The sequence below is a fragment of the Procambarus clarkii genome, chromosome 76, assembly GCF_040958095.1.
Source record: "Procambarus clarkii isolate CNS0578487 chromosome 76, FALCON_Pclarkii_2.0, whole genome shotgun sequence".
Taxonomy (NCBI): domain Eukaryota; kingdom Metazoa; phylum Arthropoda; class Malacostraca; order Decapoda; family Cambaridae; genus Procambarus; species Procambarus clarkii.
Window position 1 is genome coordinate 1,270,269 of NC_091225.1, and position 21,791 is coordinate 1,292,059.

The window sequence follows — 21,791 nt, forward strand, 5'->3', positions numbered from 1 at the left end:
ATCCCAAACATCCCAATTTCGAGGCCTGAGCCATATTTTGGACCCAAATTCTGGCTCTCTGCACGTATTCGCAATGTGAAATTACGACTTTTTTATACCCAACATATGCGAAGTACTGAAAGCGGCGTTTGGTCACATTTGTCCCAAACCTTCCTGCAGTTTTCAAAATATCCCAAACATCCCAATATCGAGGCCTGAGCCATATTATGGAGCCAAGTTCTGGCTCTCTTCACGTATTCGCAGTTTGATATTACGAATTTTATACCCAACATATGTCAAGTACTAAAAGCGGCAGTGAGTCACATTTTGCACAAACTCCCTTCCAGTTTTCAAATTATCCCAAATATCCCAATTTCGAGGCCTGAGCCATATTTTGGAGCCAAATTCTGGCTATCTGCACGTATTCGCAGTTAGAAATTACGTCTTTTTATACCCAACATATGCCAAGTACTGAAAGCGGCGTTTGGTCACATTTGTCCCAAACCTCCTTGCAGTTTTCAAAATATCCAAAATATCCCAATTTCAAGGCCTGACCCATATTTTGGAGCCAAATTCTGGCTCGTTGCACGTATTCGCAGTTTAATATTATGAATTTTTATACCCAACATATGCCAAGTACTGAAAGCGGCAGTGAGTTACATTTTGCACAAACTCCCCTGCAGTTTTCGAAATATCACAAATATCCCAATTTCGAGGCCTGAGCCATATTTTGGATCCAAATTCTGGCTCTCGGCACGTATTCGCAGTTATAAGTTACGACTTTTTATACCCAACATATGCCAAGTACTGAAAGCGGTGTTTGGTCACATTTGTCCCAAACCTCCCTCCAGTTTTCAAAATATCCCAAAAATCCCAATTTCTAGGCCTGAGCCATATTTTGGAGCCAAATTCTTGCTTTATGCACGTATTCGCAGTTTAATATTACGACTTTTTATACCCAACATATGCCAAGTCCTGAAAGCGGCAGTGAGTCACATTTTGCACAATCTCCCCTTCAGTTTTCAAAATATCCCAAATATTCCAATTTCGAGGCCTGAGCCATATTATGGAGCCAAATTGTGGCTCTCTGCACGTATTCGCAGTTTGAAATTGCGACTTTTTTATACCAACATATGCCAAGTACTAAAAGCCGTGTTTAGTCTCATTTGTCTCAAACCACCCTGCAGTTTTCAAAATATCCCAAACTTCCCAATTTCGAGGCCTGAGTCATTTTTTGAAGCCAAATTCTGGTTCTCTGCACGTATTCGCAGTTTGAAATTACGACTTTTTATACCCAACATATGCCAAGTCCTGAAAGCGGCAGTGAGTCACATTTTGTAAAAACTCTCCTGCAGTTTTCGAAATATCCCAACTATCTCAATTTCGAGGACTGAGCCATATTTTGGAGCCAAATTCTGGCTCTCTGCACGTATTCGCAGTTAGAAATTACTACTTTTTATACCCAACATATGCCAAGTACTGAAAGCGGTGTTTGGTCACATTTGTCCCAAACATCCCTGCAGTTTTCAAAATATCCCAAATATCCCAATTTCGAGGTCTGAGCCATATTTTGGAGCCAAGTTCTGGCTCTCTGCACGTTTTCGCAATTAGAAATTACATCTTTTTATACCCAACATATGCCAAGTACTGAAAGCGGCTTTTGGTCACATTTGTCCCAAACCTCCCCGCAGTTTTCAAAATATCCCAAATATCCCAATTTCGAGGCCTGAGCCATATTTTGGAGCCAAATTCTGGCTCTCTGCACGTATTCGCAGTTTGATATTACGACTTTTTATACCCAACATATGCCAAGAACTGAATGCAGCGTTTGGTCATATTTGTCTCAAACCTCCCTGCAGTTTTCAAAATATCCCAAATAACCCAATTTCGAGGTCTGAGCCATATTTTGGAGCCAAATTCTGGCTCTCTGCACGTATTCGCAGTTTGATATTACGACTTTTTATACCCAACATATGCCAAGTCCAGAAAGCGGGAGTGAGTCACATTTTGAACAAACTCCCCTGTAGTTTTCGAAATATCCCAAATATCCCAATTTCGAGGCCTGAGCCATATTTTGGAGCCAAATTCTGGCTATCTGCACGTATTCGCAGTTAGAAATTACGTCTTTTTATACCCAACATATGCCAAGTACTGAAAGCGGCGTTTGGTCACATTTGTCCCAAACCTCCTTGCAGTTTTCAAAATATCCAAAATATCCCAATTTCGAGGCCTGACCCATATTTTGGAGCCAAATTCTGGCTCGTTGCACGTATTCGCAGTTTAATATTATGAATTTTTATACCCAACATATGCCAAGTACTGAAAGCGGCAGTGAGTTACATTTTGCACAAACTCCCCTGCAGTTTTCGAAATATCACAAATATCCCAATTTCGAGGCCTGAGCCATATTTTGGATCCAAATTCTGGCTCTCTGCACGTATTCGCAGTTATAAGTTACGACTTTTTATACCCAACATATGCCAAGTATTGAAAGCGGCAGTGAGTCACATTTTGCACAATCTCCCCTGCAGTTTTCAAAATATCCCAAATATTCCAATTTCGAGGCCTGAGCCATATTATGGAGCCAAATTGTGGCTCTCTGCACGTATTCGCAGTTTGAAATTACGACTTTTTTTATACCAACATATGCCAAGTACTGAAAGCCGCATTTAGTCACATTTGTCTCAAACCACCCTGCAGTTTTCAAAATATCCCAAACATCCCAATTTCGAGGCCTGAGCCATAATTTGGAGCCAAATTCTGGCTCTATGCACGTATTCGCAGTTTGATATTACGACTTTTTATACCCAACATATGCCAAGTCCTGAAAGCGGCAGTGAGTCACATTTTGTACAAACTCTCCTGCAGTTTTCGAAATATCACAAATATCACAATTTCGAGGCCTGAGCCATATTTTGGAGCCAAATTCTGGCTCTCTGCACGTATTCGCAGTTAGAAATTACATCTTTTTACACCCAACATATGCCAAGTACTGGAAGCGGCATTTGGTCACATTTGTTCCAAACATCCCTGCAGTTTTCAAAATATCCAAAATATCCCAATTTCGAGGTCTAAGCCATATTTTGGAGCCAAATTCTGGCTCTCTGCACGTATTTGCAGTTTGAAATTACAACTTATTATACCCATCATATGCCAACTACTGATAGCGGCGTTTGGTCACATTTGTCCCAAACCTCCCTGCAGTTTTCAAAATATCCCAAATATCCGAATTTCGAGGCCTGAGCCATATTTTGGAGCCAAATTCTGGCTCTCTGCACGTATTCGCAGTTAGAAATTACATCTTTTTACACCCAACATATGCCAAGTGCTGAAAGCGGCGTTTGGTCACATTTGTCCCAAACATCCCTGCAGTTTTCAAAATATCCCGAATATCCCAATTTCGAGGCCTGAGCCATATTTTGGAAGCCAAATTCTGGCTCTCTGCACGTATTCGCAGGTCGAAATGACGTCTTTTTATACCCAACATATGTCAAGTACTGAAAGCGGCGTTTGGTCATATTTGTCCCAAACTCCCCTGCAGTTTTCAAAATATCCCAAACTTTCCAATTTCGAGGCCTGAGTCATATTTTGGAGCCAAATTCTGGTTCTCTGCACGTATTCGCAGTTTGAAATTACGACTTTTTATACCCAACATATGCCAAGTCCTGAAAGCGGCAGTGAGTCACATTTTGTACAAACTCTCCTGCAGTTTTCGAAATATCCCAACTATCTCAATTTCGAGGACTGAGCCATATTTTGGAGCCAAATTCTGGCTCTCTGCACGTATTCGCAGTTAGAAATTACTACTTTTTATACCCAACATATGCCAAGTACTGAAAGCGGTGTTTGGTCACATTTGTCCCAAACATCCCTGCAGTTTTCAAAATATCCCAAATATCCCAATTTCGAGGTCTGAGCCATATTTTGGAGCCAAATTCTGGCTCTCTGCACGTATTCGCAGTTTTAAATTACGTCTTTTTATACCCAACATATGCCAAGTACTGAAAGCGGCGTTTAGTCAGATTTGTCCCAATCCCCCCTGCAGTTTTCAAAATATCAAAACATCCCAATATCGAGGCCTAAGATATATTTTGGAGCCAAATTCAAGCTCTATGAACGTATTCGCAGTTTGATATTTCGACTTTTTATACCCAACATATGACAAGTCCTGAAAGCAGCAGTGAGTCACATTTTGCACAAACTCCCCTGCAGTTTTCGAAATATTCCAAATATCCCAATTTCGAGGCCTGAGCCATATTTTGGTGCCAAATTCTGGCTCTCTACACGTATTCGCAGTTTGAAATTGCGACTAATTTTATACCCAACATATGCCCAGTACTGAAAGCGGCGTTTGGTCACATTTGTCCCAAACCTCCCTGCAGCTTTCAAAATATCCCAAATATCTCAATTTCGAGGCCTGAGCCATATTTTGGAGCCAAATTCTAGCTCTCTGCACGCATTCGCAGTTTGATATTACGACTTTTTATACCCAACATATGCCAAGTACTGAAATCAGCGTTTGGTCACATTTGTCCCAAACCTACCTGCAGTTTTCAAAATATCCCAAACTTCCCAATTTCGAGGCCTGAGCCATAATTTGGAGCCAAATTCTGGCTCTATGCACGTATTCGCAGTTTGATATTATGAATTTTTATACCCAACATATGACAAGTCCTGAAAGCGGCAGTGAGTCACATTTTGCACAAACTCCCCAGCAGTTTTCGAAATATACGAAATATCTCTATTTCGAGGCCTGAGCCATATTTTGGAGCCAAATTCTGGATCTCTGCACGTATTCGCAGTTTGAAAGTGCGACTTTTTTATACCCAACATATGCTAAGGACTGCAAGCGGCAGTGATTCACATTTTGCCCAAACTCCCCTCCAGTTTTCAAAATAACGCAAATATCCCAATTTCGAGGCCTGAGCCATATTTTGGAGCCAAGGTCTGGCTCTCTGCACGTATTCGCAGTTAGAAATTACATCTTTTTATACCCAATATATGCCAAATACTGAAAGCGGCTTTTGGTCATATTTGTCCCAAACCTCCCCGCAGTTTTCAAAATATCCCAAATATCCCAATTTCGAGGCCTGAGCCATATTTTCGAGCCAAATTCTGGCTCTCTGCACGTATTCGCAGTTTGAAATTGCGACTTTTTTATACCCAACATATGCCAAGAACTGAATGCAGCGTTTGGTCATATTTGTCTTAAACCTCCCTGCAGTTTTCAAAATATCCCAAATAACCCAATTTCGAGGTCTGAGCCATATTTTGGAGCCAAATTCTGGCTCTCTGCACGTATTCGCAGTTTGATATTACGACTTTTTATACCCAACATATGCCAAGTCCAGAAAGCGGCAGTGAGTCACATTTTGAACAAACTCCCCTGTAGTTTTCGAAATATCCTAAACATCCCAATTTCGAGGCCTGAGCCATATTTTGGAGCCAAATTCTGGCTCTCTGCACGTATTCGCAGTTCGAAATTACGTCTTTTTATACCCAACATATGTCAAGTACTGAAAGCGGCGTTTAGTCAGATTTGTCCCAATCCCCCCTGCAGTTTTCAAAATATCAAAACATCCCAATATCGAGGCCAAAGATATATTTTGGAGCCAAATTCAAGCTCTATGAACGTATTCGCAGTTTGATATCTCGACTTTTTATACCCAACTTATGACAAGTCCTGAAAGCAGCAGTGAGTCACATTTTGCACAAACTCCCCTGCAGTTTTCGAAATATTCCAAATATCCCAATTTCGAGGCTTGAGCCATATTTTGGTGCCAAATTCTGGCTCTCTGCACGTATTCGCAGTTTGAAATTGCGACTTATTTTATACCCAACATATGCCCAGTACTGAAAGCGGCGTTTGGTCACATTTGTCCCAAACCTCCCTGCAGTTTTCAAAATATCCCAAATATCTCAATTTCGAGGCCTGAGCCATATTTTGGAGCCAAATTCTAGCTCTCTGCACGCATTCGCTGTTTGATATTACGACTTTTTATACCCAACATATGCCAAGTACTGAAATCAGCGTTTGGTCACATTTGTCCCAAACCTACCTGCAGTTTTCAAAATATCCCAAACTTCCCAATTTCGAGGCCTGAGCCATAATTTGGAGCCAAATTCTGGCTCTATGCACGTATTCGCAGTTTGATATTATGAATTTTTATACCCAACATATGACAAGTCCTGAAAGCGGCAGTGAGTCACATTTTGCACAAACTCCCCAGCAGTTTTCGAAATATCCGAAATATCTCTATTTCGAGGCCTGAGCCATATTTTGGAGCCAAATTCTGGATCTCTGCACGTATTCGCAGTTTGAAAGTGCGACTTTTTTATACCCAACATATTCCAAGTACTGAAAGCGGCAGTGAGTCACATTTTGCACAAACTCCCCTGCAGTTTTCAAAATATCCTAAACATCCCAATTTCGAGGCCTGAGCAATATTTTGGAGCCAAATTCTGGCTCTCTGCACGTATTCGCAGTTTGAAATTACGACTTTTTTATACCCAACATATGCGAAGGACTGCAAGCGGCAGTGATTCACATTTTGCCCAAACTCCCCTCCAGTTTTCAAAATAACGCAAATATCCCAATTTCGAGGCCTGAGCCATATTTTGGAGCCAAGTTCTGGCTCTCTGCACGTATTCGCAGTTAGAAATTACATCTTTTTATACCCAACATATGCCAAGTACTGAAAGCGGCTTTTGGTCACATTTGTCCCAAACCTCCCCGCAGTTTTCAAAATATCCCAAATATCCCAATTTCGAGGCCTGAGCCATATTTTGGACCCAAATTCTGGCTCTCTTCACGTATTCGCAGTTTGATATTATGAATTTTTATACCCAACATATGCCAAGTCCAGAAAGCGGCAGTGAGTCACATTTTGAACAAACTCCCCTGTAGTTTTCGAAATATCCCAAACATCCCAATTTCGAGGCCTGAGCCATATTTTGGACCCAAATTCTGGCTCTCTGCACGTATTCGCAGTTTGAAATTACGACTTTTTTATACCCAACATATGCGAAGTACTGAAAGCGGCGTTTGGTCACATTTGTCCCAAACCTTCCTGCAGTTTTCAAAATATCCCAAACATCCAAATATCGAGGCCTGAGCCATATTTTGGAGCCAAATTCTGGCTCTCTTCACGTATTCGCAGTTTGATATTACGAATTTTGTACCCAACATATGTCAAGTACTAAAAGCGGCAGTGAGTCACATTTTGCACAAACTCCCTTCCAGTTTTCAAATTATCCCAAATATCCCAATTTCGAGGCCTGAGCCATATTTTGGAGCCAAATTCTGGCTATCTGCACGTATTCGCAGTTAGAAATTACGTCTTTTTATACCCAACATATGCCAAGTACTGAAAGCGGCGTTTGATCACATTTGTCCCAAACCTCCTTGCAGTTTTCAAAATATCCTAAATATCCAAATTTCAAGGCCTGACCCATATTTTGGAGCCAAATTCTGGCTCGTTGCACGTATTCGCAGCTTAATATTATGAATTTTTATACCCAACATATGCCAAGAACTGAAAGCGGCAGTGAGTTACATTTTGCACAAACTCCCCTGCAGTTTTCGAAATATCCCAAATATCCCAATTTCGAGGCCTGAGCCATATTTTGGATCCAAATTCTGGCTCTCTGCACGGATTCGCAGTTATAAGTTACGACTTTTTATACCCAACATATGCCAAATCCTGAAAGCGGCAGTGAGTCACATTTTGCACAATCTCCCCTGCAGTTTTCAAAATATCCCAAATATCCCAATTTCATGACCTGGCCCATATTATGGAGCCAAATTGTGGCTCTCTGCACGTATTCGCAGTTTGAAATTGAGACTTTTTTATACCAACATATGCCAAGTACTGAAAGCCGCGTTTAGTCACATTTGTCTCAAACCACCCTGCAGTTTTCAAAATATCCCAAACATCCCAATTTCGAGGCCTGAGCCATAATTTGGAGCCAAATTCTGGCTCTATGCACGTATTCGCAGTTTGATATTACCACTTTTTATACCCAACATATGCCAAGTCCTGAAAGCGGCAGTGAGTCACATTTTGTACAAACTCTCCTGCAGTTTTCGAAATATCCCAAATATCACAATTTCGAGGCCTGAGCCATATTTTGGAGCCAAATTCTGGCTCTCTGCACATATTCGCAGTTAGAAATTACATCTTTTTACACCCAACATATGCCAAGTACTGAAAGCGGCTTTTGGTCACATTTGTCCCAAACCTCCCCGCAGTTTTCAAAATATCCCAAATATCCCAATTTCGAGGCCTGAGCCATATTTTCGAGCCAAATTCTGGATCTCTGCACGTATTAGCAGTTTGAAATTGCGACTTTTTTATACCCAACATATGCCAAGTACTGAAAGCGGCAGTGAGTCACATTTTGCCCAAACTCCCCTCAAGTAATAACGCAAATATCCCAATTTCGAGGCCTGAGCCATATTTTGGAGCCAAATTCTGGCTCTCTGCACGTATTCGCAGTTTGAAATAGCGACTTTTTTATTCCCAACATATGCCAAGTACTGAAAGCGGCAGTGAGTCACATTTTGCCCAAACTCCCCTTCAGTTTTCAAAATAACGCAAATATCCCAATTTCGAGGCCTGAGCTATATTTTGGAGCCAAATTCTGGCTCTCTGCACGTATTCGCAGTTTAAAATTACATCTTTTTAAACCCAATATATGACAAGTACTGAAAGCGGCGTTTGGTCACATTTGTCCCAAACCTCCCCGCAGTTTTCAAAATATCCCAAATATCCCAATTTCAAGGCCTGAGCCATATTTTGGACCCAAATTCTGGCTCTTTGCATGTTTTAGCAGTTTGAAACTACGACTTTTTTATACCCAACATATGCGAACGACTGAAAACGGCGTTTGGTCACATTTATCCCAAACCTCCCTCCAGTTTTCAAAATATCCCACACATCCCAATTTCGTGGCCTGAGCCATATTTTGGAGCCAGATTCTGGCTCTCTGCACGTATTCGCAGTTTGAAATTACGACTTTTTATACCCAACATATGCCAATTCCTGAAAGCGGCAGTGAGTCATATTTGTCCCGAAGTCCCTGCAGTTTTCAAAATATCCCAAACATCCCAATCTCGAGTCCTGAGCCATATTTTGGAGCCAAATTCTGGCTCTCTGCACTTATTTGCAGTTTGAAATTGCGACTTTTTTATACCCAACATATGTCAAGTACTGAAGGCGGCGTTTGGTCATATTTGTCCTAAACTCCCCTGCAGTTTTCAAAATATCCCAAACATCCCAATTTCGAGGCCTGAGCCATATTTTGGAGCCAAATTCTGGCTCTCTGCACGTATTCGCAGTTTGAAATTACGACTTTTTATACCCAACATATGCGAAGTACTGAAAGCCGCGTTTGGTCTCATTTGTCCCAAACCTCCCTGCAGATGCAAAATATCCCAAATATCCCAATTTCGAGGCCTGCGCCATATTTTGGAGCAAAATTCAGGCTCTCTGCACTCGTTCTCTGTTTGAAATTACAACTTTTTATACCCAACATATGCCAAGTACTGAATGCGGCGTTTGGTCATATTTGTCCCAAAGTCCCCTGCAGTTTTCAAAATATCCCAAACATCCCAATTTCGAGGCCTGAGCCATATTTTGGAGTCAAATTCTGGCTCTCTGCACGTATTCGCAGTTCGAAATTGCCACCTTTTATACCCAACATATGCCAAGTCCTGAAAGCGGCAGTGAGTCACATTTTGCACAAACTCCCCTGCAGTTTTCAAAATATCCCATATATCCCAATTTCGAGGCCTGAGCCATATTATGGAGCCAAATTTTGGCTCTTTGCACGTATTCGCAGTTTGAAATTGCGACTTTTTTATACCAACATATGCCAAGTACTGAAAGCGGCGCTTGGTCACATTTGTCCGAAACCTCCCTGCAGTTTTTTAAATATCCAAAGCATCCCAATTTCGAGGCCTGGGCCATATTTTGGAGCCAAATTCTGGATCTCTGCACGTACTCGCAGTTTAATATTACGAATTTTTATACCCAACATATGCCAAGTCCTGAAAGCGGCAGTGAGTCACATTTTGCACAATCTCCCCTGCAGTTTTCGAAATATCCCAAATATCCCAACTTCGAGGCCTGAGCTATATTTTGGAGCCAAATTCTGGCTCTCTGCACGTATTCGCAGTTTGAAATTACATCTTTTTATACCCAACATATGACAAGTACTGAAAGCGGCGTTTGGTCACATTTGTCCCAAACCTCCCCGCAGTTTTCAAAATATCCCAAATATCCCAATTTCGAGGCCTGAGCCATATTTTGGACCCAAATTCTGGCTCTTTGCATGTATTAGCAGTTTGAAACTACGACTTTTTTATACCCAACATATGCGAACGACTGAAAACGGCGTTTGGTCACATTTGTCCCAAACCTCCCTCCAGTTTTCAAAATAACCCAAACGTCCCAATTTCGAGGCCAGAGCCATATTTTGGAGCCAAATTCTGGCTCTCTGCACGTATTCGCAGTTTGAAATTGCGACTTTTTTATACCCAACATATGCTAAGTGCTGGAAGTGGCGTTTGGTCACATTTGTCTGAATCCCCTCAGCAGTTTTCAAAATATCCCAAATATCCTAAAATCGAGGCTTGAGCCATATTTTGGAGCCAAATTCTGGATCTCTGCACGTATTCGCAGGTTGAAATTACGACATATAATATCCAACATATGCCAAGCACTGAAAGCGGCAAAGAGTCACATTTTGCACAAACTCCCCTGCATTTTTCTAAATATCCCAAACATCCCAATTTCGAGGCCTGAGCCATATTTTGGAGTTAAATTCAGGCTCTCTGCACGTATTCGCAGTTTGAAATTACGACTTTTTATACCCAACATATGCCAAGTACTGAACGCAGCGTTTGGTCACATTTGTCCCAAACCTCCCTCCAGTTTTCAAAATACCCCAAACATCCCAATTTCGAGGCCTGCGCCATATTTTGGAGCAAAATTCAGGCTCTCTGCACTCATTCTCTGTTTGAAATTACAACTTTTTATACCCAACATATGCCAAGTACTGAAAGCGGCGTTTGGTCATATTTGTCCCAAAGTCCCCTGCAGTTTTCAAAATATCCCAAACATCCCAATTTCGAGGCCTGAGCCATATTTTGGAGTCAAATTCTGGCTCTCTGCACGTATTCGCAGTTCGAAATTGCCACCTTTTATACCCAACATATGCCATGTCCTGAAAGCGGCAGTGAGTCACATTTTGCACAAACTCCCCTGCAGTTTTCAAAATATCCCATATATCCCAATTTCGAGGCCTGAGCCATATTATGGAGCCAAATTTTGGCTTTTTGCACGTATTTGCTGTTTGAAATTGCGACTTTTTTATAACAACATATGCCAAGTACTGAAAGCGGCGTTTGGTCACATTTGTCCCAAACCTCCCTGCAGTTTTTTAAATATCCAAAGCATCCCAATTTCGTGGCCTGGGCCATATTTTGGAGCCAAATTCTTGATCTCTGCACGTACTCGCAGTTTAATATTACGAATTTTTATACCCAACATATGCCAAGTCCTGAAAGCGGCAGTGAGTCACATTTTGCACAAACTCCCCTGCAGTTTTCGAAATATCCCAAATATCCCAACTTCGAGGCCTGAGCCATATTTTTGGAGCCAAATTCTGGATCTCTGCACGTATTAGCAGTTTGAAATTGCGACTTTTTTATACCCAACATATGCCAAGTACTGAAAGCGTCAGTGAGTCACATTTTGCCCAAACTCCCCTCAAGTAATAACGCAAATATCCCAATTTCGAGGCCTGAGCCATATTTTGGAGCCAAATTCTGGCCCTCTGCACGTATTCGCTGTTTGATATTACGACTTTTTATACCCAACATATGCCAAGTACTGGACGCAGCAGTGAGTCACATTTTGCACAAACTCCCCTTCAGTTTTCAAAATATCCCAAACATCCCAATTTCGAGGCCTGAGCCATATTTTAGAGCCAAATTCAGGCTCTCTGCACGTATTCGCAGTTTGATATTACGACTTTTTTATACCCAACATATGTGGAGTACTGAAAGCGGCGTTTGATCACATTTGTCCCAAACCTTCCTGCAGTTTTCAAAATATCCCAAACATCCCAATATCGAGGCCTACCCCATATTTTGGAGCCAAATTCTGGCTCTCTGCACGTGTTCGCAGTTTGGTATTACGAATTTTATACCCAACATATGCCAAGTACTGAAAGCAGCAGTGAGTCACATTTTGCACAAACTCCCCTCCAGTTTTCAAAATATCTCAAATATCCAAATTTCGAGGCCTGAGCCATATTTTAGAGCCAAATTCTTGCTCTCTGACGTATTCGCAGTTTGAAATTGCGAATTTTTTATTCCCAATATATGCCAAGTGCTGAAAATGGCGTTTGGTCACATGTGACCCAAACCTCCCTCCAGTTTTCAAAATATCCCACACATCCCAATTTCGTGGCCTGAGCCATATTTTGGAGCCAGATTCTGGCTCTCTGCACGTATTCGCAGTTTGAAATTACGACTTTTTATACCCAACATATGCCAATTCCTGAAAGCGGCAGTGAGTCATATTTGTCCCAAAGTCTCCTGCAGTTTTCAAAATATCCCAAACATCCCAATCTCGAGTCCTGAGCCATATTTTGGAGCCAAATTCTGGCTCTCTGCACTTATTTGCAGTTTGAAATTGCGACTTTTTTATACCCAACATATGTCAAGTACTGAAAGCGGCGTTTGGTCATATTTGTCCTAAACTCCCCTGCAGTTTTCAAAATATCCCAAACTTCCCAATTTCGAAACCTGAGCCATAATTTGGAGCCAAATTCTTGCTCTATGCACGTATTCGCAGTTTGATATTACCAATTTTTATACCCAACATACGCAAAGTCCTGAAAGCGGCAGTGAGTCACATTTTGCACAAACTCCCCTGCAGTTTTCGAAATATCCCAAATATCCCAATTTCGAGGCCTGAGCCATATTTTGGAGCCAAATTCTGGCTCTCTGCACGTATTCGCAGTTTGAAATAGCGACTTTTTTATTCCCAACATATGCCACGTACTGAAAGCGGCAGTGAGTCACATTTTGCCCAAACTCCCCTTCAGTTTTCAAAATAACGCAAATATCCGAATTTCGAGGCCTGAGCTATATTTTGGAGCCAAATTCTGGCTCTCTGCACGTATTCGCAGTTTGAAATTACATCTTTTTATACCCAACATATGACAAGTACTGAAAGCGGCGTTTGGTCATATTTGTCCCGAAGTCCCCTGCAGTTTTCAAAATATCCCAAACATCACAATTTCGAGGCCTGAGCCATATTTTGGAGCCAAAATCTGGCTCTCTGCACGTATTCGCGGTTTGAAATTACCACCTTTTATTCCCAACATATGCCAAGTCCTGAAAGCGGCAATTAATCACATTTTGCACAAACTCCCCTGCAGTTTTCAAAATATCCCAAACATCCCAATTTCGAGGCCTGAGCCATATTTTGGAGCCAAATTCTGGCTCTCTGCACGTATTCGCAGTTTTAAGTTACGACTTTTTATACCCAACCCAGCCAAGTACTGAAAGCGGCGTTTGGTCACATTTGTCCCAAACCTCCCTCCAGTTTTCAAAATATTCCAAACATCCCAATTTCTAAGCCTGAGTCATATTATGGAGCCAAATTCTGGCTCTATATGCACGTATTCGCAGTTTGATATTACGAATTTTTATACCCAACATATGCCAAGTCCTGAAAGCGGCAGTGAGTCACATTTTGCACAAACTCCTCTGCAGTTTTCGAAATATCCCAAATATCCCAATTTCGAGGCCTGAACCATATTTTGGAGCCAAATTCTGGATCTCTGCACGTATTCGCAGTTTGAAATTGCGACTTTTTTATACCCAACATATGCCAAGTACTGAAAGCGGCAGTGAGTCATATTTTGCGCAAACTCCCCTCCAGTTTTTAAAATAACGCAAATATCCCAATTTCGAGGCCTGAGCCATATTTTGGAGCCAAATTCTGGCTCTCTGCACGTATTCGCAGTTAGAAATTTCATCTTTTTATACCCAACATATGCGAAGGACTGAAAGCGGTGTTTTGTTACATTTGTCCCAAACATCCCTGCAGTTTTCAAAATATCCCAAAAATACCAATTTCGAGGCCTGAGCAATATTTTGGAGCCAAATTTTGGCTCTCTGCACGTATTCGCAGTTTGAAATTACGACTTTTTTATACCCAACATATGCGAAGGACTGAAAGCGGCGTTTGGTCACATTTGTCCCAAACCTCCCTGCAGTTTTCAAAATATCCGAAATATCCCAATATCGAGGCCTGACTCATATTTTGGAGCCAAATTCTAGCTCTTTGCACGTATTCGCAGTTTGATATTATGACTTTTTATACCCAACATATGCCAAGTACTGAAAGCAGCAGTGAGTCACATTTTGCACAAACTCCCCTGCAGTTTTCAAAATATCCCTAACGTCCCAATTTCGAGGCCTGAGCCATATTTTGGAGCCAAATTCTGGCTCTCTGCACGTATTCGCAGTTTTAAATTACGACTTTTTATACCCAACATATACCAAGTCCTGAAAGCGGCAGAGAGTCACATTTTGCACAAACTCCCCTGCAGTTTTCAAAATATCCAAAACGTCCAAATTTCGAGGCCTGAGCTATATTTTGGAGCCAAATTCTGGCTCTCTGCACGTATTCGCAGTTTTAAATCACGATTTTTTATTCCCAACATATGCCAAGTCCTAAAGCGGCAAAATTAGTCACATTTTGCACAAACTCCCCTGCAGTTTTCAAAATATCTCAAACATCCCAATTTCGAGGCCTGAGCCATATTTTGGAGCCAAATTTTGGCTCTCTGCACGTATTCGCAGTATGAAATTACGACTTTTTATACCCAACATATGCCAAGTACTGAAAGCGGCGTTTGGTCACATTTGTCCCAAACCTCCTTGCAGTTTTCAAAATATCCAAAATATCCCAATTTCGAGGCCTGACCCATATTTTAGAGCCAAATTCTGGCTCGTTGCACGTATTCGCAGTTTAATATTATGAATTTTTATACTCAACATATGCCAAGTACTGAAAGCGGCAGTGAGTTACATTTTGCACAAACTCCCCTGCAGTTTTCGAAATATCCCAAATATCCCAATTTCGAGGCCTGAGCCATATTTTGGATCCAAATTCTGGCTCTCTGCACGTATTCGCAGTTATAAGTTACGACTTTTTATACCCAACATATGCCAAGTACTGAAAGCGGTGTTTGGTCACATTTGTCCCAAACCTCCCTCCAGTTTTCAAAATATCCCAAACATCCCAATTTCTAGGCCTGAGCCATATTTTGGAGCCAAATTCTTGCTTTATGCACGTATTCGCAGTTTAATATTACGACTTTTTATACCCAACATATGCCAAGTCCTGAAAGCGGCAGTGAGTCACATTTTGCACAATCACCCCTGCAGTTTTCAAAATATCCCAAATATCCCAATTTCGAGGACTGAGACATATTTTGGAGCCAAATTCTGGCTCTCTGCACGTATTCGCAGTTTGAAATTACAACTTATTATACCCAACATATGCCAACTACTGAAAGCGGCGTTTGGTCACATTTGTCCCAAACCTCCCTGCAGTTTTCAAAATATCCCAAATATCCCAATTTCGAGGCCTGAGATATATTTTGGAGCCAAATTCAGGCTCTATGAACGTATTCGCAGTTTGATATTTCGACTTTTTATACCCAACATATGACAAGTCCTGAAAGCAGCAGTGAGTCACATTTTGCACAAACTCCCCTGCAGTTTTCGAAATATTCCAAATATCCCAATTTCGAGGCCTGAGCCATATTTTGGTGCCAAATTCTGGCTCTCTGCACGTATTCGCAGTTTGAAATTGCGACTTATTTTCAACCCGTTCTCACACAAGACAGTACATATATGACTAGTGCTTAAAGTCAATATGTGGAATGTGATTTAGTACATATGTGATATATTCCCAGTTAACTTTTTTACCAAGGCTCAAACTCTTCCTCACGTACCAATTTACGTCTCACAGTACTCGTCCATCAACGTAGATAGCTGAATAGTCGTGATTGGTTCAATTATAACGAAAATTGTAGTTTTCAGGTCCCACATGGGTTGTGAAATTCACCTACTATTGTCCATGCTCTTATAATATTACAGATCAGCTACATCCTATTGAAGGCTCGTAGTTTTGTTTTAAGAAATATTAGTTGTTCTTAGTAAATTATAATAAGCACAATAAATTATTACATAGAATAAGTGCTTCACCAATCAATATTATATACCATAGTTTGTGCTTTAGAAATCTTTAAAGAATGTTTTGTAGGAACGCTAACAGAAAACGATGTTATGTTGGAATGTATATAGGGTAAACTACTGCAAACAGGATGGTATGGTGTGGATTATTGGAAACTATAGGATTAGTATAGGGTCCACTACCACCTGTTAGGTGGGTAAGGGGTCCAATAACACCCGCAGGATGAGTATGGGGGTCACATCCACCCACAGGAATGGTATGGGGATCACTTCCACCCACAGGAAGGGTATGGGATCCAATACCATCCACTGGATGTGTATTGCGTCCACTACCACCGACAGGATGGGTATGGGCTCACAACCACCCACAGGATAGGTATGGGGTCCAATACCACCCACAGGATGAGTATGGGGTCCACTATAACCCACAGGATGGGTATGGGGCTCCAACCACCCACAGAATAAGTATGGGGTACAATAACACCCACTGGATATGTATGGCATCCATTGCCCCCACAGGATGACTATAGGGTACAGTATCGCCCACAGGATTAGTATATAGGGTTCACTGCCGCCCACAGAGTCGGTATGGGGTCCACCGCCACCCACAGGGTCGGTATGGGGTCCACTACCGCCCACTGGGTCGCTATGAAGTCAACTACCGTCCACAGGGTCGGTAGGGGTCCACTACCGCCCACAGGGTCGGCAGGGGGTCCACTGCCACCCACTGGGTCGGTAGGGGGTCCACTGCCGCCCACAGGATCGATAGGGGGTCCACTGCCGCCCACAGGGTCGATATGGGGGGGGTCCACTACCGCCCACAGGATCGATAGGGGGTCCACTGCCGCCCACAGGGTCGGTAGGGGGTCCACTGCCGCCCACACGTTCGGTAGGGGTCCACTGCCGCCCACAGGGTCGGTAGGGGGTCCACTGCCGCCCACAGGACCGATAGGGGGTCCACTGCCGCCCACAGGGTCGATAGGGGGTCCCTTACCGCCCACAGGGTCTCTATGAAGTCAACTACCGCCCATAGTGTTTGTATAGTGTCCACTATCGCCCATAGTGTTATTATGGGGTCCACTACCCCTCATAGGGTCGGTATGGGGGTCCATTACTACCCACAGGGTGTGTCTGGGGTCTATTTTGGCAATACTGCTTTTCCAATCTCATTTGTTGTTCAATGTAAAATATTTGTTGCTCGACTTGCAACAATTTATATATATATATATATAGTATAGTGCCTTTGCAATAATGTACCAATGTGTGTATTTTCATAACTCGTTTTAAATTGTTGAAAAATAAATAACTACATTGTGAATGCAAGTCAATGTTTACATGCTAAATCAGAGTTGCCAGATTCCGCTTAAAATAGCAAATTGTGCTTATTTTCAAAGCTTGAGAATTTAGCTTTAAAGTAGTTAAAAAACTACGAATTTCGCAATTTGCTATGTACTTTAGTGTACTATTTTAAAATAAGGTTGGTTTTTAAGCTGCAAGTCATATGAATCTCAAAAAAAGTATATTATTAACAATCTTATCTCCATAGTTCACTAGTTTCTGTAAATCAGATCTGGTAACTGTAGGCCAAGTACTGGTAGACTCAAGACACAATGTGTTGAAGCTATTCTCTTTGAAGAAGTCATCTCGACAGGATCTTCCAGCTCCAGCTATAAAACTTCACCAAACATGGATCTACCTAGTACATCCAATGGTAAGAAATTACTAAACTGTAGTAAACTGAATCTGACACTGTCATATATATATATATATATATATGTATGTGTGTATGTATGTATGTATGTATGTATGTATGTATATATATATATATATATATATGTTGTACCTAGTAGCCAGAACGTCGTACTCGGCTTACTATGCAAGGCCCGATTTGCATAATAAGCCAAGTTTTCCTGACAGTATATTTTCTCTAATTTGTTTTCTGATGAAATGATAAAGCTACCCATTTCATTATGTATGAGGTCAATTTTTTTTATTGGAGTTAAAATTAACGTAGATATATGGCCGAACCTAACCAACCCTACCTAACCTAACCTATATTTATAGGTTAGGTTAGGTTAGGTAGCCGAAAAGTTAGGTTAGGCTAGCTTAGGTAGGTTAGGTAGTCGAAAAACAATTAATTCATAAAAACTTGGCTTATTAGGCAAATCGGGCCTTGCATAGTAGGCTGAGAAGTGCGTTCGGGCTACTAGGTACGACATATATATATATATATATATATATATATATATATATATATATATATATATATATATATATGAGGGGTACCACCTCTGGTGCAAGTGTAGGGACCCATAGCCTCGGAGAAGAAAATAAAGAGTACTCAGAGAAGACCTTGTGGATCCTCACTGAACACTTTCATATTTTCTTCTCCTACCACCCTTATTCTTTTGGTATGTGTGTATATTTATCTAACTTTATTTGAAAACGTCATTACACAAAAAAAGTTACAATATTGATTATATATATATATATATATATATATATATATATATATAATTTTTTTTTCTTCCAATAATATAGTATTCGCTTGAAATTAACAGCCTGGTCAATCAGGCTGTTGGATTCAACTCCTCTCAGTTTTGTTATACAAGTTACAGCATGGTTAATCACATCCAAAATTAAAGTTATTTCCAGATGCAGTCCTAAAATTTTTAACATTGCTCTCACTAGTGTTAATGTAGATTATTTCATAATTTAAATAATATATTTAATTACTGTAGTACATTTTAACAACAATTTAACTTATAATTTTTGCAGCATAGGTCATTTGAATATAAGTATTTTATTAGAAACTATTTCCTTCAGGTCTTCAGGGAAAATTCTTGAGGAGATGCACAAACTGCAAACAATGTGTGCATGTCCGAAGCAATGTTTGCAAGTTCTGCCAGTGTGACTTCCGAAACAGTAGAGAATTAATGAAGAAAGAAGAGGAAGCCCGTTTTCTACTTAAAGGCAAGAAGGCTTTAGAACGAAATACAGCAAGCCGGGTTCTACGAAGGATTGAAAATCAGGTATTGAAGTTTGTCTACATCTGTTGTATTCATTTGTATTCTTCTTATGCTGAACTTGCTTGATAAGGTATAGAATCAACATGAATAATGCTGTACAGTACTTACATACTATTTGTTTATTTATTTATATACAAGATAGCACACTGGGATTATGAGAGTACATAGAATTGATGTTTTTACATTCTTGTAAAGCCACTAGCACACATAGTGTTTTGGGCAGGTCCTTAATCTTACAGATAATTTTAAATAGGCAATTTAAAGCTTAAATGGAAAAAATTGGCTGGTACATTGTAAGAAAGTATCACAAAGATTACTATGTACATTAAAGTAAAATTTGAGGGTTATCAACATATAAATTGTAGCATAATTTGAGGAATATTTCAAGGTATAATATAGTAAGATATGCATTCAATATAACAATCATGATATAAGGTGATAGCAATGATTACAATGGAAAAGTTGTATGGTTTAGGCACATATATTCTGGCATTGGATTTCATAAGATACAGTGCGAGTTTAATACACTAGTTAGGAAACTATCAAGAAAAAATTTAGGTACTTTTTGGTTTTATTTTTTAAAATGGCAGAAGTTGGACAGTTTTTAAATTTGTTAGCAAGTTAGTTCCATAGACAAGGTCCCTTTATTTGCATAGAGTATTTACACAGAATAACTTTGACTCTGGGGATATCAAAGATATTTATTTCTGGTATTGTGATTCTATTATGGGTTCTATTGCACATGCCCAGCTATGCTTCAAACATTTATTTTGTTGCATTTTCCCAGATAGTGTTATTGTTTAAATATTATTTGCTTTTCAGCTAACATATCTGCGTGGCTGTGGGTATGAATCAATCGTTATCTATTACAAGAAAGGACCAGCACGGGTGACGCATGGTATCCTACCAAACAACGTAATACAAGAAGAGGACAAGAAGATCTTCACCACTAACTTCTTTTTGTGTAAGTAGTTCACATAATATATAAATATATCACCACCTATTATTTTCTCTCATATATATATATATATATACATATGTATATATATATATATATACATATGTATATATATATATATATATATATATATATATATATATATATATATATATATATATATATATAATTTCAATTCAATCATCTCTGTCGTTGATGTATATGGCAAAAAGTGTGTGGCCCAATACAGCACTATGTCTTAACGTAATGGGTCCAAGGGCCCATAAGGTCTCGACAGCATTAAGGGCCCTTTAGCAAACCAGTGTGCTGGTGCCCCTATGACACCCATGACGTCTTTGTATCATTTCAAGTTTGTACATGTACTTCTTAAGATATGGGCACCATACAACTGCTGCATATTCTAGCTTTTGTCTAAAAAAATCATGAACAATTTATTTATTATTTATCCATGAATGCCAGAACTAAACCCTGTGGTACTCCACTCGTGACATTTCTCCAGTCCAATACATTGCCTCTGATTACTGCCCTCATTTTTCTATCAGTTTGAAATTTTTTAATCCATGTTAGAAGCTTACCTGTCACCCCTCCAATATGTTCCAGTTTCCAGAACAAACTCTTATGTGGAATTCTATTGAATGCCTCTTTTAGGTCCAGATAGATGCAGTCAACCCAACCATATCTTTCCTGTAAAATTTCTGCGGCTCGATCATAGTAACTGATTAAATTTGTTACACAGGATCTTCCATTTCAAAATTTTTTATTTTTTATTTTTATTTTTTTTTCCAGCACGCACAAGGAAGCTTGATGCAGATAAACTTACATTAGGATCAGAAGGTGATAGCGATAATGCCCTGGAAAAAAATCCTGACGAGCTACAAGTGCAGCAGGTGCATAAAGTCCAAAAAGTACCGCAGGTGCAAGAAATTCAACAATTACAAAAAGTTCCGCAGGTGGAACATTTACAAAAAGTTCCGCCGGTGCAACAAGGGCTACCATTAGCAATCCTTCAGAAACAGCAAGAAGTACAAGTAGTAAAATTTGAACCACAGGGAACTACACCAGGAAAACAGTGTAGTAACAACGGAATGGGAATTTTAAAATACCTGAGGAAACAGGTAAAAAAGGACAAACAATAGAAATGGTTCCTTACACATTATTTGGTAGTTTATAGGTATTTTACTTATAATACTTTATATTATGTCTACAGTTTATAATTTAGTTTACAGTTAATTTACTTTTCAACTTCCATATCTTACATGAAGGATTTTTACTGTTTTTCATTTTTAAAACCTTATTAGTATCATTTATAGTTTAGTGTCAATTCACTTATAATACAATATATGGAATAATTTACTAAATTCATTTAACTATAATAAATTTAAATAAACATTTTTACCCCAGGATGAGTTTCAGTCACCCTACCCAAAAAATTAATGTTTCTTTATTACTAATCTTGTGAGAGGTAGCTTATTGTGCAGCCCATACTCATTCTGTGAGTGTTAGTTTATTGTGCACCCCATAGTCATCATGTCACCCA

The 21,791-nt window shown here is 40.1% G+C and overlaps 1 protein-coding gene across 1 annotated transcript in view; it reads left to right on the forward strand.

Moving 5' to 3' along the window:
• Positions 1 to 21,405, forward strand: part of LOC138357158 (uncharacterized) — a 103,379-nt gene extending 81,974 nt beyond the window's left edge. Inside the window, exons 2-5 of the mRNA XM_069313810.1 lie at positions 17,836 to 17,978; positions 19,094 to 19,299; positions 20,119 to 20,260; positions 21,041 to 21,405. Of these exons, the coding sequence (XP_069169911.1) occupies positions 17,954 to 17,978; positions 19,094 to 19,299; positions 20,119 to 20,260; positions 21,041 to 21,390 (723 nt within the window). The 5' untranslated portion in view covers positions 17,836 to 17,953 and the 3' untranslated portion in view covers positions 21,391 to 21,405. The remainder of the gene's footprint in view (positions 1 to 17,835; positions 17,979 to 19,093; positions 19,300 to 20,118; positions 20,261 to 21,040) is intronic.
• Positions 21,406 to 21,791: the final 386 nt, after the last annotated feature.